This window comes from Cynocephalus volans, chromosome X (genome assembly GCF_027409185.1).
Source record: "Cynocephalus volans isolate mCynVol1 chromosome X, mCynVol1.pri, whole genome shotgun sequence".
NCBI lineage: Eukaryota > Metazoa > Chordata > Mammalia > Dermoptera > Cynocephalidae > Cynocephalus > Cynocephalus volans.
In genome coordinates this window covers 113,973,086-113,987,271 of record NC_084478.1, presented here as the reverse complement: position 1 = coordinate 113,987,271, position 14,186 = coordinate 113,973,086, and the positions used below count along the sequence as shown (strand labels likewise).

Below are 14,186 nucleotides of genomic sequence, written 5' to 3'. Positions count from 1 at the left end.
CTAACCGATAGGGGATATTTTAAAATATGCAACCTGTGTAAAGTGTAAAATAAATCTATTCAAAACTCTTAGATGCTGAAAAGGAGAGCACATTTTAGAACTGGTGACTACATATTAGAGCTCCTGTGTAAAAAAAAAAACTTTTTCTAAATGCTTTCAAATTTACTTTTCAATGAAAACTCCTAACAGAGGAAAAGGGAATCGATTATGTGGCAATGTTTTAAAATCAAAAGATTCTGTGGTAATTTAATTCAATCACAGGACTTCCATACACTTGTGCACATATAAATTACAGAAATCGATCCAATTATATGATATACAAACTCGAGCGTTATGTATAATAAAAACAATGAAGGACAGTTATATTAGTGTTGACAATGTGGTTCACAGTAAAGAATGCTGAGAAGCCAGCAGCAAGCCACCTGCCACCTGCCAGAAAACTACCCACTGCAGGGAGAGGAGCAAATGGGAACAAGGAGGTCAAGGGGTACAAATCAGGAATTGGGCCAATGAATACGTCTGGAGATCCAAAGTACAGCAGGACGACTATTGTTAATAATGTTGTGTTTGATTCTGAAACTTTACCAAGACAGTAGATTTTAGATTCTCTTAGCATACAAGGGTAGAAGGTGATGAAGATGGTCATTTGTTTGACTGTAGTAATCTCTTCACTATGTATATGCGAACGAGCCAGAGCCATCGTGTCGTACACTTTAACTATAAGGAAGGAAGAAATAAAAAAAGGAAGACTAATACACATTGGCAGCACGCCCCCTGACCCCTGCCCTCAAACTGCCACGGGCACACCTTCGGAGGGCTCCAGGATTTTCGGGCCGACTGGGGTGGCTCTGAAAACAGCCTTCGGGGCGATGCTCGGGGGCGGGAGGCAGCTCAGGTGCTCATGGGGAACCTGAGCTTGGCCTTGGTGACCTCGGACATGGCGTGCTTGGCGACTGTGCCAGCATTGTGCTAAGCACTTGACGGGGAGTACCTCAACTACTTTTCACCACATCCCCTTGAAGGAAACAGTGTTATCATCTCCATTTCTATGGATGAAGAAACTGAACCACAATAGATTGTCACTTGCCCGAGATCATACCGGTTGAAACTTCCCAAGGCAAGGTTCAAACATATTCCTATGCATTTGAGAGACGAAGGGCAAGATATTTTTCTCAGGTGTGAATATGCGATGGTTACATTCTAGGGCATTCCTAAAACTCACTTGCCTGTGCAGTTTCTTGAGAATTTTAAGTGATGACACTAAATGAGGTTTTTGACCCTTTGCAAAGATGAAGTCGTCGTGACATACGATTTGGCTGATTTTTGTCTTTGGATTAACTTGCAGCATATATATTATGGCTTTCCAGCTTTTTGCCATTTTCTGTTCTTTGCAATTAAGGACATGTCGGCCTATGTACACTGACAGGATACAGGTGTCAAAGCATGGACCAGGTATTTTCAAAAGATGTAGACATGCATAAGAAAATCCACTTAACTCCAGGCTTTTCTTTTTTCCCGTAAATGTAACTGCTACAAGAAGACCTTCGGAGGGTTGGTTTTGCAAATAATAAATGGATTCAGGGCTCTGAAACCTCAATCCCGGATGCTTGGGAAAAAAACCTCCCTCTGCTTGGAAAGACAAGTGAACCTAGTCACTCACTACAAGATTAGGCCCATGTGATTTACTTGAGAAATGCAGGGCAAAACTACTTCCAGTGAGCAATCGTTCTTCCCGTCTTATTTCTGTAGGAGCGTTCACTTAGAAACTATGTGACTTCCCCTCCCACCACATACCTCTCACTTGCTCCCACTCAGTTTATCATTTACACTGCCCTGGGAGGAATCAATCCTTTAAAAAAAAAAATGACGGTTACCAGGTGCAACTAAAAACTGGGAGTTTTCGTCCCATCCCCAGCTCACCTGACATGCTTTCCTTTAGGCATCTGAAATGGGCCTAATCTTGAGCTGGATTAGTGTGCTAATGCACACGTTACTGAGTCTGTCGTGGACGTACAGCAGCTTTATCAAGCTGCAAATGGCAAACTGAAAGGAGAGCAAATGGGCTGGATGACAGAATCGGGATCCAGGGACCTGATAATGGCTAAACTTGTGTCCGTCCATCTAAAGTGCAACCGTTATGGGTCCCCATCTGTGTAACTTGGGTCCAAATGCTCTGAAAAGGTCAGCTGGAGAAGACTTGGACGTATGGGGGCAGGAAAACAACAGCTGACTTCAAATACTGGAGGATGGATTAACCACGCTGTATGGGTCTCCAGCATGCTCTCCTAGGATTATGGCATAGAAGTTACAGGCAGGCAGGGAAGCGTGTAAGCAGCATGTCAGTGTAAGGGACTGAGTGACTCTACTGGGCAATTGCTTCAGGCAGATGGTAAGGTAGTGATGACCAACATGGTGACCTCCAGGGCTCAAATCTTCTGGTTACCCTAAGCTCTGAGATTGTGTCACCTCAACCACACTTTACCTTAGTTGACCCACCTACTGTTTTGCTTGTGGAAATTTGTGCTAGAGCAGAGAAAACACCTTCCACTTTCTGTAACCCCAGTGAGTATTTAAGGATGTGAGCCCCTAGAAAGAGGGAGGTAAGATAATAGTTGAGGTTGCAAATAGGTATGGACGGTATAATCCCTTATGGTGGGAAGATACCTATAGTAATAGATCACAGAGGGGCCCAGCCCTTGTAGCCTCATTTAACCTTAATGACTTCCTAAAAAGTCTATCTCCGGGTAGAGTCGCATTGAGGGGTAGACCTTCAAAATATGAATTTGGTGTGGTGGGGGTGGGGGAACACCATACGGTCCACAGCACTTATGCTCACCATGAAACCAAAAATGCTTGCTTCAGGAGACAGTAAATTCTGTTCAGTAGAAGAACCAGATCAGAGGTTCAGTGTTACAGGTCATCAGTGGGCATCAGATATCTGAGTTGACGCTCAACTGAAGATGTGATGTGCTCAGTACAGTGCGTGTTAACAAGTGCCTCCCGCGCCCTTTCCATCCAACCCCAAGCTTAGGTGCCCCCTCCCATTCAGTCGGAAAACACTTTCCAGAAGGCAAGACAGCCCAGCTTGAATTTCAGTTCTTATTCAGCTTGAGTGGGTCACTTCAGACCCTGTGTTTGTCTTTCTTCACTCTGAGATAAGGGGCTTAGTCCACTGCTGAAGAGGTTTTCCTTCAACCGTTTTGTTTGGCGAAAAAGGGTACCCTTGTGTACTTTTCCTTCCTTAGAAGAAATGAAGTCGAGAGCCGCCAGATAATGACTGTATTTATTATTTCATTACTACATTGGAAATAAAAACAAACTGTGAGAAGTTGCAGAAGCATGCAACTTCATGAAGATAATGAAGCAATGGAGGCACCCATTGCAGAAGGTTAAACCTGGCTTATCCTGCTGGGGGTGAAAGGGCTACACACACAAGGGTCAACACTGGTGAGATTATTCGCAACATCTGCCATCTGGAATTTACACACCAACGGCAAGTTTGAAAGCACACTTCAGGAAACTTTGGTTCCACCTGACCTTTTAGCCAGGGAATAGAAATGAGAGGACAGCAGAAGATGCCTAAAATCGCTCCAAACACAACGGTTTGCAAAAAACAAGCATAAAACCAAGGCTCTCGGGCAATGTTGAAATTTCCTCTTGGGAGGAGATCCCGTTTTACGATGTCTGAGCACACTGTTTCTCCTGCTGGATCGCTGAGGGGAAAAAAAAAACAAAACAAAAAATATATATATCACTAAGAGTATTTTCCTAAGATTTAATTCAGTTTCTTACAAAACAGCTTTAGGTAAGTCATGGAAGGCTGCCATACATGCTTTTAATTGAGAATGCTAAGGCACTAACCACAAATGCTCACAGCGGGGTGCATGTGTGCACGTGTGTGCATGTTTACCACTCGAACATTCATTAGAATCTACTTCAATTGCAGTTTTTTTGGTTTTTGCTTTCATTCGAGAGGCAGATTTGTGTTGTTGACAGTTTTTCGATAGATTATTTGAGACCGAGGAGGAAGTGAAGCATTTTGCTCACGTTTATCTCTGACGATACCATTTGGAAGTTATACACTTTGAGATAATTTTCACTAATTTCGGAACTCTCAAATAACGCACACATGACAGAAAATGCCCCTCAGCTGTTGTGAATATGCTTGGAGTTTCTCCAGCTGTCTGTTACTCTGGAGGGCAAAACTGATCCCTTAAGTCTGGGAGCCTCAAGTGCACCCAAGATCGAAACTCGTTCTGCATCCCTATCTTGTCACCAGATTGGAGAAGGCCCAGACCGCAGAGCTGGCATGGTTCTTTAGGCATGAGATAATGGACTCAAATTTCTAGATGCAGAAAAATGCCAAATAACTAAAAGTAGACAGAAGTAAGGTTTTTCTAGTGCTAAGTCCAATGTTTAAGATTGGTTTCAATGTGTGTTTTAGTAATTTTCCAACAGGGAAGTGGTTTTTACTTCCCCATTACTACTAGGGCCTATCATGTGCGAACCATTTATATAATCCAAAGAAGGAGACAACTCTTTGATAGTTGTCATGGCTGCATAAAATAAAATGGTACTCTAATAATTACTTCCTCGATAGTAAAAATTACTAGAAGATAGGTTTATTCACTGAAGATACCAACTTTCACCATTGTCTGTCTCAGCTAGAAACCCTCCATGACTTACTTTCCTTTGAGGGAAGAGTATTTTTTTCCTCGGTATGAGTTTTCTTCAGTTTTGACTTGTCAAACTTCTCCACCTCCGACAAGTCTGGCTTATCACTCATCTTGACTAAAAGAAAGACCGAAAACAATTTCTTTTAAGAAACTTCCCTGGCAGAACTATCGTCAGACAAAGTAGTAACAGTCATAAATGTTCAAACGTAATAGTCATGTATATTTTACCTACTGATCTTCCACAGGAAAACACCAGCGCATCTTAGAAGAATTCTATTTTCATTACTTTGAAATTCACTTCAATACCCCTATTCTGATAAGCAGAAAATGCCCTTAGATCAGGATACACTAGAAACCAAGACGCTCTAGAAACCCGGAGCCAACATGTCCGACTCTTTTAAAATCACAGCAAAGGTACAATGGAGGTAAGAGAAGCACAGGAACAATTAGGGGTCGAAGAATATAATAAAAACTTGGTTCAACCAGTCAATGATTTTCTAATAGATCACAGCACTATCTAAGAATCTTCGCTGTCTGTTCAATTACCGGGGGGTGGGGGGGGGGTGGGGTGGCGACGGCATTTTTCTTGGAGGATGGGGAGCAGCACACAAAAAGGGGTGGCCAAAGTTGTACTAATTTCTTTCCATTTTAAATGCCCCCAAACAGTAGATTAAGGTGCTGCAATAAGAGAGGGGAGAGGATTTAATCCGGTCGTAACTGGTTACTCGTCTTATACTAGCCCCTTGTGGCAGCGGTTTGTAAACACTGTAAGAAGGGGCAGCTAATTAGGATCAGACTCACGACTTCAGCAGAATGGGATACGCTAAATACACAGAGTCTTATTTCACCACGTTTTCTCTGTCAAGGGCGAGGCAAGGAGACAAGGCTCAGAAGAGTCTTGCTGTGGACCTGATGAAATGCCTTGCGGCGGCCTCTGAACATTCTAGGTTCGTCCAGAACAAAGAATAAGAGACCCCAGAAACCGGAAGGCGGAGCTCTCCTGCTCATGTCTGTTCCCACCCTGGTGGGGCGAGACACGTCTAGCGACCAGAGTAGAACAGAGACGCCCCCAAGCGGCCAGTAGTTTCAAACACGTCCCCTCCATTCAGTTGACCTTACCCTATGACCCTCCCGTGCCAAGCGCTCAGAAGCCAACCTCAAAGCTGGGGAAACCGGGACAAACAAATAACAGGGCCGGGCGCACAGGCCACTTTGACAGGAGCATCTTGCTTTCATTGGAAAATAACTGTCATCCTGGTCGGGCGCCCGGCCGAAGGGCCACGGGAGGGGAGGGAGCGAGGGGCCAGGCCCAGAGGGCCCATTCCGGGCGAGCCCTCAACTCCGCTTCGTCCTCGAAGCCTCCGACCTGCACTTCTTCCGCGGACCGGCCGGCCGCTTTGGGGGTCCGCCCCTCGGGCCTTCCAGGGCCCGACCCCCGGGAGGGCTCGGCATCTCGCACAGGAGGCACGCCGAGGGCAGACAAAGGCACGAGTCTCGCCCCGCGGCGCTGACGGGAAAAGCCAACCCCAATCCGGGCCCCTAGGGCTCCCGAAGGCGCGACAGCCCCGCCACGGAGTCCCTGCGTGCTCCCGTCCCCATCGTCCTCTGGCCCCAGCGGGACCGCACCTCCTCACCTGAGGGCTTGAAGACGCCTGAAGGACGCCCCTGGGGTGGAGAGAGCTGCTCACTGCCTTCGTGGTGTGCGTTCCCGCGCAGAAACCCGCACTTACAAGGCCCGGAGCAGGCCCCGCCCGCCCCCGCCCCCACCCCTATCATTGGCCGAGGTGTCCGGGTGAAAGGACGAGTCGACACCAGTTGATGATCCACCGGAGAGGGCTCGTTTATTAGGCGGCACACAAACATATACATAGGGTTTTTAGGGAAAGCTGATTGGCTTAAGATACAGTCCCTACTTAGCATACAGCATGGGGCTTGGGGGGTGAGCTGATTGGTGTACGATTCGCGCCCGTAGGAAGGAGAACACGGAAGGAAAGGGCAACCTGCACCATGATGGGGTGTGGCCGAGAAGGACTTATGTGATCAGGGTGTGATCCCTTGGGGCATTTGGGTTCTTACACCGGGCCTCATTTCCCAGCCCCTACCTCCGCTTTAGCCTTGCAGGCCCGTTCCCCCATGTCTTCCCTCTACTTAGGACCTCACCCCAGGAACAGGGGCTTCATGATGTCCTAGCCGACCTCACCTTCCCAGACCCCATCACAGCCCTCTCTGATTGGCTCAGGGACCGCGGGCTCACATTCCTTGCCTCTCCCACTGCTTTAGGCCCGAGGGTCCTTATTCCTTTCATCCCGAGTACACTCACTCCTCCAAGATAATAGGGGCCTCTACCAGAAGCAGGCACATTTTGCCCAGTTACCTTTGAAGGTCTGGAACTCTGAGATCCAAGCCAGATGAGCTGTAGTCAAGCTCGCACAACTGTTTATAGCCATCGGACCCTAAGTAGGCCATGATGACCAAACAGTGGTATGGAAGCGTTGCTCAGCGCTGCCTGTTCTAATCCTTGCCCGGGTCATGGAGGAGGTGAGCGTGGGTGGTTCAGAGTCATTCACTCCCACAGCTGGACGTCTCTACGACAATGAGGCTCTCCTGGGCCAAAGCCACATTTTCAACTTTCTCAGCCACTGAACAAGAGAACAGTCAGTTGATAATAACCACAGGAGAATCTACTAAGGCTATCCGTCTTTATATCTCCAATCCCTAGCACTTTGTTTGGCCCACAAGTGACCCTCGATGTAGACATGTCCGTAGATTAAAGTAACATAATAAATGCGTGATTTAGAGTCAGAAATTAACCCTGATATCTGTGTATAGTCGATTTTCAGTACAGGTTCCAAGACCATTCAGTGGGGGAAAAGAATAATCCCTGTCACAAATGGTGCTGTGACAACTGGATATCCACATGCAAAAGAGTGAACTTGGACTTCTATCTCACACCATGTATAAAAATTCATTCAAAATGGATGACAGATCTAAGGGCTGACACTTAAAAACTCTTAGAAAAATCACATCAAGGTACACCTCCATGACCAGGCCCTGGCAAGCATCACTCTCCTGTCGCAGGAAGAGGCGGACAGCCTGAGTGAGGGCCAGCTCCTCCATGGCCGGTGGAAGAGCGCCTGCTGGAAGCGTGCTACTGCCAGCTGGCAACAGGCCACATAGACAGCCACTCCTGGGCGCAGCCCCGGGACACCTGCCACGGTCCTGTCGCCCTGGTGATACGCAGAGAGCGGCATCTGAGGCGGGGCCTGGCCTGACCGTGCTGTTGCTAGGCTACAGATTGCGTATCCCGGTAGCTAAGGGCGTCTCCCAGCCTCTCCCTCTGAACAAGGCCAAAACTAAACTCTTGACCCCCTGTGACCCCAGTTCCGCCTTTGGGGATTTCTGCATTGTTCCCAACCATCAATCACTCCTCTCTCTGGCAGTCAACGTCCCTGCCCCACTTGAGCCCTTGACTTGAGCTCCCATGCCACCTGAGGCTCCGTCCCCCTCCATAACATAACCCCTTTTGACATTCATCCTACCAGGACACCTCAGTCTTGGCCTTGAGCTCCACCCCAATGAACACCATCGTTCCGGTGACTAGCTCAGGGTCCACGTGGGAGCCTCCTGTGCCCCCGCCCCAGACAGCACCTCCCACACGGGGACACCAACCCCCATTGTCACCACGAGAGTCTGCTCCCCTGTGCCCTCCCTGTTCCCTGACCCTCGCCACTCCCTGCCCGTCCGTCCAACATTGGGTGTCTCACACCCCACTCTGACACAAAATTTATAGAGCAAGCCTGTGGGTACTTTCAAACACTTTAATGACACAAGGCGCCGAAGGCACAAGACAGGCCAGGGCTGTCCCGGCTGGCTGTGACGGAAGGGGCTGGCGCCGGGCTAGCAGGAGTAGACGGAGGATCGGTGGGCTGGTGAGGCCCCCTGGGTGCCAGGCGTCCACAGCTAGGCTGGGGCCACCTGGGAGATGGTTGTAGTCACGAAGAAGCCACTGAGCAGCGCGTTGCTGTGCACGGCCACGTCCAACAGCTCCAAGGTGATGCATCTCCTGCTGCTCCTCCGGGCCTCGTCGCTCGCCAGCTCCAAGACCTTGGCCGTCACGTACTCGACGATGGCACCTAGAAAGACCGGCGCACACGAACTCGGGCACTGGGCGTAGTGGCCCTCCCGCAGGAGGCGCTCCGGGTGGCTCACGGAGAATGTCAGCTCGGCTCGGTGGGCGCGAGAGCGGCGGCACGGCACCTATTGAGACCGGACGACCGTGGACGGCTCGTCCTCCTGCTCGGCATGCCGGGCCTTGGAGACGACCGATCAATCTGCGAGGTCTGGCTCGACTGGATGCCTCTCAAGATGTCGGTACTTGGCCCGTACTCCGTAACCTAGCTACCGCGACCCGGCCCCTCATTGGTCCGGAACAGGCTCGTGGCCGCGCACACTGGTGACGTCACTGCCCTCCAGTTGACCCCGAGGGAGCGGGCCTGGGCCTACAAACGGCCGGCCAGGGCAGGTGCAAGGCACCCGCACGCTCTCGCCCCTGGGCCCTCCCTCTGTGGCAGCGCTCGCCTTCTGTAGGACCCGAGCATCGCAGGCAAGATAAAGAAAGAGGGGTGGGGGACGGGTACGACATGGTGTCAAGTACATTCGTGATGTCGTGGAACAATCACAACCGTCTGCTTCCAAAGCATTTTCACCACCCCGCCAAGAAACCCCTGTACCCGTTAAGCACTCACTCCCCATGCTCGTCGTCCCCCCACCCCCGAGCACACACATACACACGCTCCCAATAAATAGCTCTTGGCAACCACTTATCTGCTTTCTGTCGACAGAGGTTTCCCCCATGTGGAGCTCTCCCTCCCATGGAACCCAACGCATGGCCTTCTGTGTCTGGCGGCTTTCACATAGTGTAATGTTTTCCTCATGGTACATCTACGTGGTAGCGTGAATCGATACTTGCTTCCTTCCTTTTCACAGCTGAATAATAATCCATGGTATGGATGGACGACATTTAGTTTATCTATTTGTCCATTGATGGGCATTTCGGTTGTTTCCCCCTTTTGGCTATTGAGAATAGGGCACCTCTGAACGTTCATGTAGTTATCTTTGTTTGAACACCTGTTTCCATTTTCGAGAGACTACATCTAGTGCTATCCCTCCCTCTTCCAGGTCAGTGCTTCAGGGTCCATTAGCTGTCTCTTCGGTCCCTGCAGATCTTCCAGAGGCCCCACCCAGACCACAGGGCTGCTAAGAATGTCCCCACACACGTCTCCTTGTGTTCAGGCCACTAGGTAGTGTACCCAGCAATGGAACTGCTGCTGTCAGCAGTGTGTGCATCCTGCGCATTAATTAGTATTGTCAGATTGCTCTCCAAGATGGTCAGACCAATTTGTCCTCCTAATACCAGAGTGTGAGTCCCCACTAGTCACCAACATTTGATGCGGTCTGACCTTTTTAATTCTCACTGGTCCGACGGTGTGAAATAGTATGTCACTGTGGTTGTAGTAGGCATTTTCCAGGAGACTTGAGCGAGGTGGCACCTCTTCAATCGTGCTTCTTGTTGTTCTTTGTGATCGCTTGTGCTTGGTCTTCCGTAAAATGCCTGATCAAGGCTTCCTTCTTTTTAATCTTTTTAATCAGCACGTGGGCCATAAAATCCTCTCTCAGTAGCACTCACGCATGCCCCACAAATTTTATTCTCACGCATCAATAAATATTTTTCAGTCCCTGTAATGATTTGTCCTTTGGCCCATTATTTCTTTAGAGTGATTTGTGTCATCCCAAACATTTGGTTTTGACAACATGGTTTGTCATTGATTCTTAAATGTACTGTAGTCAGAGAATGTGATATGTATTTGATACTTCTGGAATCTTGCTTGATGGCCGAGTACATGTTCTATGTGCATAAATATACATCAGGTGGATAAAACACATTCTCTAATTTCCGGGTTCATATTATCGCATTACTCCATTTCGTCAAGCAAGCTTGGTAGGTGCTTTATTTCTAAGTCCTTGTTACGTTTCGGCCACTTACTTACAGGTGGCTGCAAATGTCTATATTTGGTGGTGACCTTCGCTTCTCCTTATTGTCATTCAGTCAAGTGTTGACTTAAATAGTTTGAAGCTACCCTACCCAGTATAGGTCATCTTAAATTTATAATACCTCCCACATGAATTGAACATTTTATCCCAGGGGGACTATCTTTATCCTCAAGAAATCTTCGTTGACTTCAAGTCTATTTTTGCAATATGATATAGCTATGACAGCTTTCTTCAGCAAAGACCTGACTTAACGCTTATTCCACCATTAAAAAAAAAATTGGTGGGTTATTTTCTCTTCTTAATATTTTTTCTAGCTACGTTGGTACTCGTAATGTGTTATTGAAGCAGTAAAGGCACTTCCCGTAGCTTGTCTACGTAGTAAACCACACCACTGGATCCTAGATGTTCACTCAGTAAGTGCCCTTTTTCCTCACGTCCCTCCTGAAGTGAGTAATCAGATGCACTTGATTCCACTTAGGATCTTGTACCTCAAACCCCACTTTTCTTCTCTCTTTCTCAAATTTCATTAATATCGCTAGAGTGAGCAGGACCAAAGCCATGTTGGGACCTAAAACCACATGGGCTGTAAAAGAATGTAAAAGGACACAGTTTTTCCTTGGTAAGCATTTATTGGGGTTCCCTCCTTTCCCACAGTTATGTGATCTGTTGAACCGTGGTTATGGGGCAAGATGACAGTATTTACGTGGATGTAAAGTTGTTTTCCAGTCGGCCTGTGGCTGCAGACTTGCACGTACTTTTCAGACCCTGGGAAACCAAGGAAGACATCAGTAAAGCTATGGTGATTCCACTCTTCCAGCAGGACTCTGAGAAAACAGCAATGGCAAGAGGAGAATCCAGACAGAGTCTTGTTGAGAACAGGGACACAGGTCTGGGGGATGAGGCCATCATCTCCTTGATCCCATAGATGGAGGCCGCTTTCTCCATTCTAGATGGCTAGTGCCACCTCTTCTGTAACAAACCAGGCTGGGGAAGAGGTCCCCACTGCCCAGGGCTGAGAGTTTCATGCTGCTATCCCAGAGGGTCCAGAGGGCAGAGCAATGATTAAAGAGGACTGTTTTCAATCCCTTAAATCTAATGGAATTACCCCTACTATGGTTCAAACCTGCTTAGGGCCCATAAACTCTAGTTTTCTTCTGATTTCTCACATTTGGAATGGTAATGTCTATTCTATGCCTGTCCCGCTACTGTTTTTGGAAACTGGTAATTTGCTGTCTGTTTTCGCAGGTTCAGGGATAAGGATAAATTCTGCCTCAGCATCAGTCACAACTGGAGTCTCACCCGTAGCAGATATATAAGATTTGTAGATGAGATTTTGGACTTAAAGTTGAACTGCAATGGGTTAAGATTTGGGGGCTGTAGGGAAGGTGTGAATGTATTTTTCATGGAAGTACATTAATTTTTTGGAGGGGCATCAAGCTTAGTATTCTTTATTGAATTGTACCCTCTCAAAATTCTTGTGTTGACCTTGTGACCCCCCAGTACTTCAGGAGGTGACCCTATTTTGGAGATAGTCTCTATAGAGGTAACTGTGTTTAAAGTGAAGTCGTGAGGGTCGGTCCTAACCCAATATGACTGGTGTGCTTATGAAGAGGGGCTATTTGGCATCCAGAACTGTGAGATGATAAATATATATTTTTTAAGTCACCGAGACTCTCGAATTTATTTACGACAGCTTTAGAAACTAATATAATATCTGTAAATCAACATGATTAAAAGCATAAAACCATTCAAACAAAACAACAAACAGCAGTCAAGGACTCAGACCTATTTAATGACACAATTCCCCTCAACTGCAAGTCCAAACATTTCAGGAGGCTTCTAATTGGTTCAGCCTGGGACACCTCATCCAACAGGTCCCTCCCATCATCCCCATTGCACATAGACGCAAAACATGATGTTTTACCTTTCTAAAAAAAAAAAAATGTATATATATTTCCACACACATTATATTGCCTGGCAATGAACAGAATTGGTAAAATCTGAATGAATTAAACTAGTAACTTCAGTTTCTAAAGAAGGTGGATTAGATATTGTTTCTTGACATTTTTGACTCAGTTATTTCTCTCCTGTGTTTCAGTCCTCAAATATATATCCACAGTCACACACACACACACACACACACACACACACACACACACACATACATAGTATTTATACACACACACACAAACACACATATACACATACAATATACATATGTGTCTGTATACATGTAAAAATGAATATATATGTGTGTACATACAAATATATACATATACATATATATATATATATATATATATTTATATTTATATATACATTTGTTTTTTTTAAAATTTCTGGCCGGTGCTGGAATCCTCAAACTCATGGAGAATAAATAACGAACTGTAAGCATCCATATGGGGAACATAGTAGGAGCAGGACAAACATCCTGCATCAAACGTTTTTCGGCATTCTCAGTATTATGGAGTACATACAGAAACACAAAGGAGGACCCAACCGATCACAGAAATAACTAAGGAGAAAATTTCAAGAAGCAATACCTATCCCTAGGCTTTCTAGAAACTGAAGTTACTATTTTAACTCGTTCAGTTTTATCCAGTTATGTTCCTCTCCAGTCTATAATCTTTGGGTTTAGAAAGCACAAACCTTCATGACTTGCATTTATGCATAATAGGGATGATGGAAGGTCCAATCAGAGCAGCTCAAGCCCCAGTCTGTTCTCAGTCAGGCAATGAGGAACCTGTAGCCACGGAGTCACAGCCACCGGCTCACCATGGAACCGGGTTTCCCAAGAGAGCCAATCAAAATTTTCCTGGACTCTTCAGCCTTGGAGTTGAGGTGGAAGCAGCTCCTGATGGAATGGGTGTGATTCTTTGCCTGAGGGCTCATTTACTGTGAATTGTACTGTATGGTTGTTTATTGTCTTTTCTTTCTTTCTTTCTTTCTTTCTTTCTTTCTTTCTTTCTTTCTTTCTTTCTTTCTTTCTTTCTTTCTTTCTTTCTTTCTTTCTTTCTTTCTTTCTTTCTTTTCTTTCTTTCTTTCTGTGACAAGTTCCTTGATGACCTCCATTTCTCTAATTCTTCTTCATTCTGTACTGGTTCCGTATTTGGGGTTCATTTTTCCACAAATACATTTAAGGAATAAATTTTCTCGAACTGTCCGATTTTTGAAAAGCACGTGATTTTCAACTATTTCTTGACTGTCTCTTACCTTTTGGGTGACTTACTGCAAAATTAGACCAATACCTTTTTTCTCTTTCAATCAAGGGCTGTTCTATGTATTCAGCAATGCTAGAATGTAGGGTACTTTTTCGGATCTAAGTATCATTAGGAGTGTGACTACAAACCTGGTAAATGCTGAATTTTCTTATGTAGGTCTAAATACCCCAGTTGTGTTTGATTTCACTCTTTACAAACGGTAGATTTTTACTCCGTTATCCTGATTCATTGAGGGTTT

General features: G+C 46.4%; 2 protein-coding genes across 2 annotated transcripts; both read right to left on the bottom strand.

The window, feature by feature from the left end:
• Nucleotides 1–3,675: 3,675 nt before the first annotated feature.
• LOC134367417 (thymosin beta-15A) lies at nt 3,676–4,786 on the bottom strand. The gene is made up of 2 exons (XM_063084158.1): nt 4,687–4,786; nt 3,676–3,713 (listed from the first exon to the last, which is right to left on the bottom strand). The coding sequence occupies exons 1-2, from the start codon at nt 4,784–4,786 to the stop codon at nt 3,676–3,678; spliced, it is 138 nt and encodes a 45-aa protein (XP_062940228.1).
• A 3,850-nt stretch (nt 4,787–8,636) lies between these two features.
• On the bottom strand, nt 8,637–9,096 carry LOC134368213 (histone H2A-Bbd type 2/3-like). The gene is made up of 2 exons (XM_063084756.1): nt 9,052–9,096; nt 8,637–8,933 (listed from the first exon to the last, which is right to left on the bottom strand). Exons 1-2 carry the CDS (start codon nt 9,094–9,096, stop codon nt 8,637–8,639), a joined length of 342 nt encoding a protein of 113 aa, XP_062940826.1.
• Between the last annotated feature and the right edge of the window lie 5,090 nt (nt 9,097–14,186).

Bases quoted from the DNA above. Each gene is read 5' to 3' on its own strand.
- LOC134367417 (XM_063084158.1), bottom strand. From the start codon at position 4,786: ATGAGTGATAAGCCAGACTTGTCGGAGGTGGAGAAGTTTGACAAGTCA. The intron at 3,714-4,686 runs GTAAGTCATGGA...TTTTCCCCTCAG, and splicing joins TACTCTTCCCTCAAAGGAAA to CGATCCAGCAGGAGAAACAG.
- LOC134368213 (XM_063084756.1), bottom strand. From the start codon at position 9,096: ATGAGGGGCCGGGTCGCGGTAGCTAGGTTACGGAGTACGGGCCAA. The intron at 8,934-9,051 runs GTACCGACATCT...CGGTCTCAATAG, and splicing joins GGTTACGGAGTACGGGCCAA to GTGCCGTGCCGCCGCTCTCG.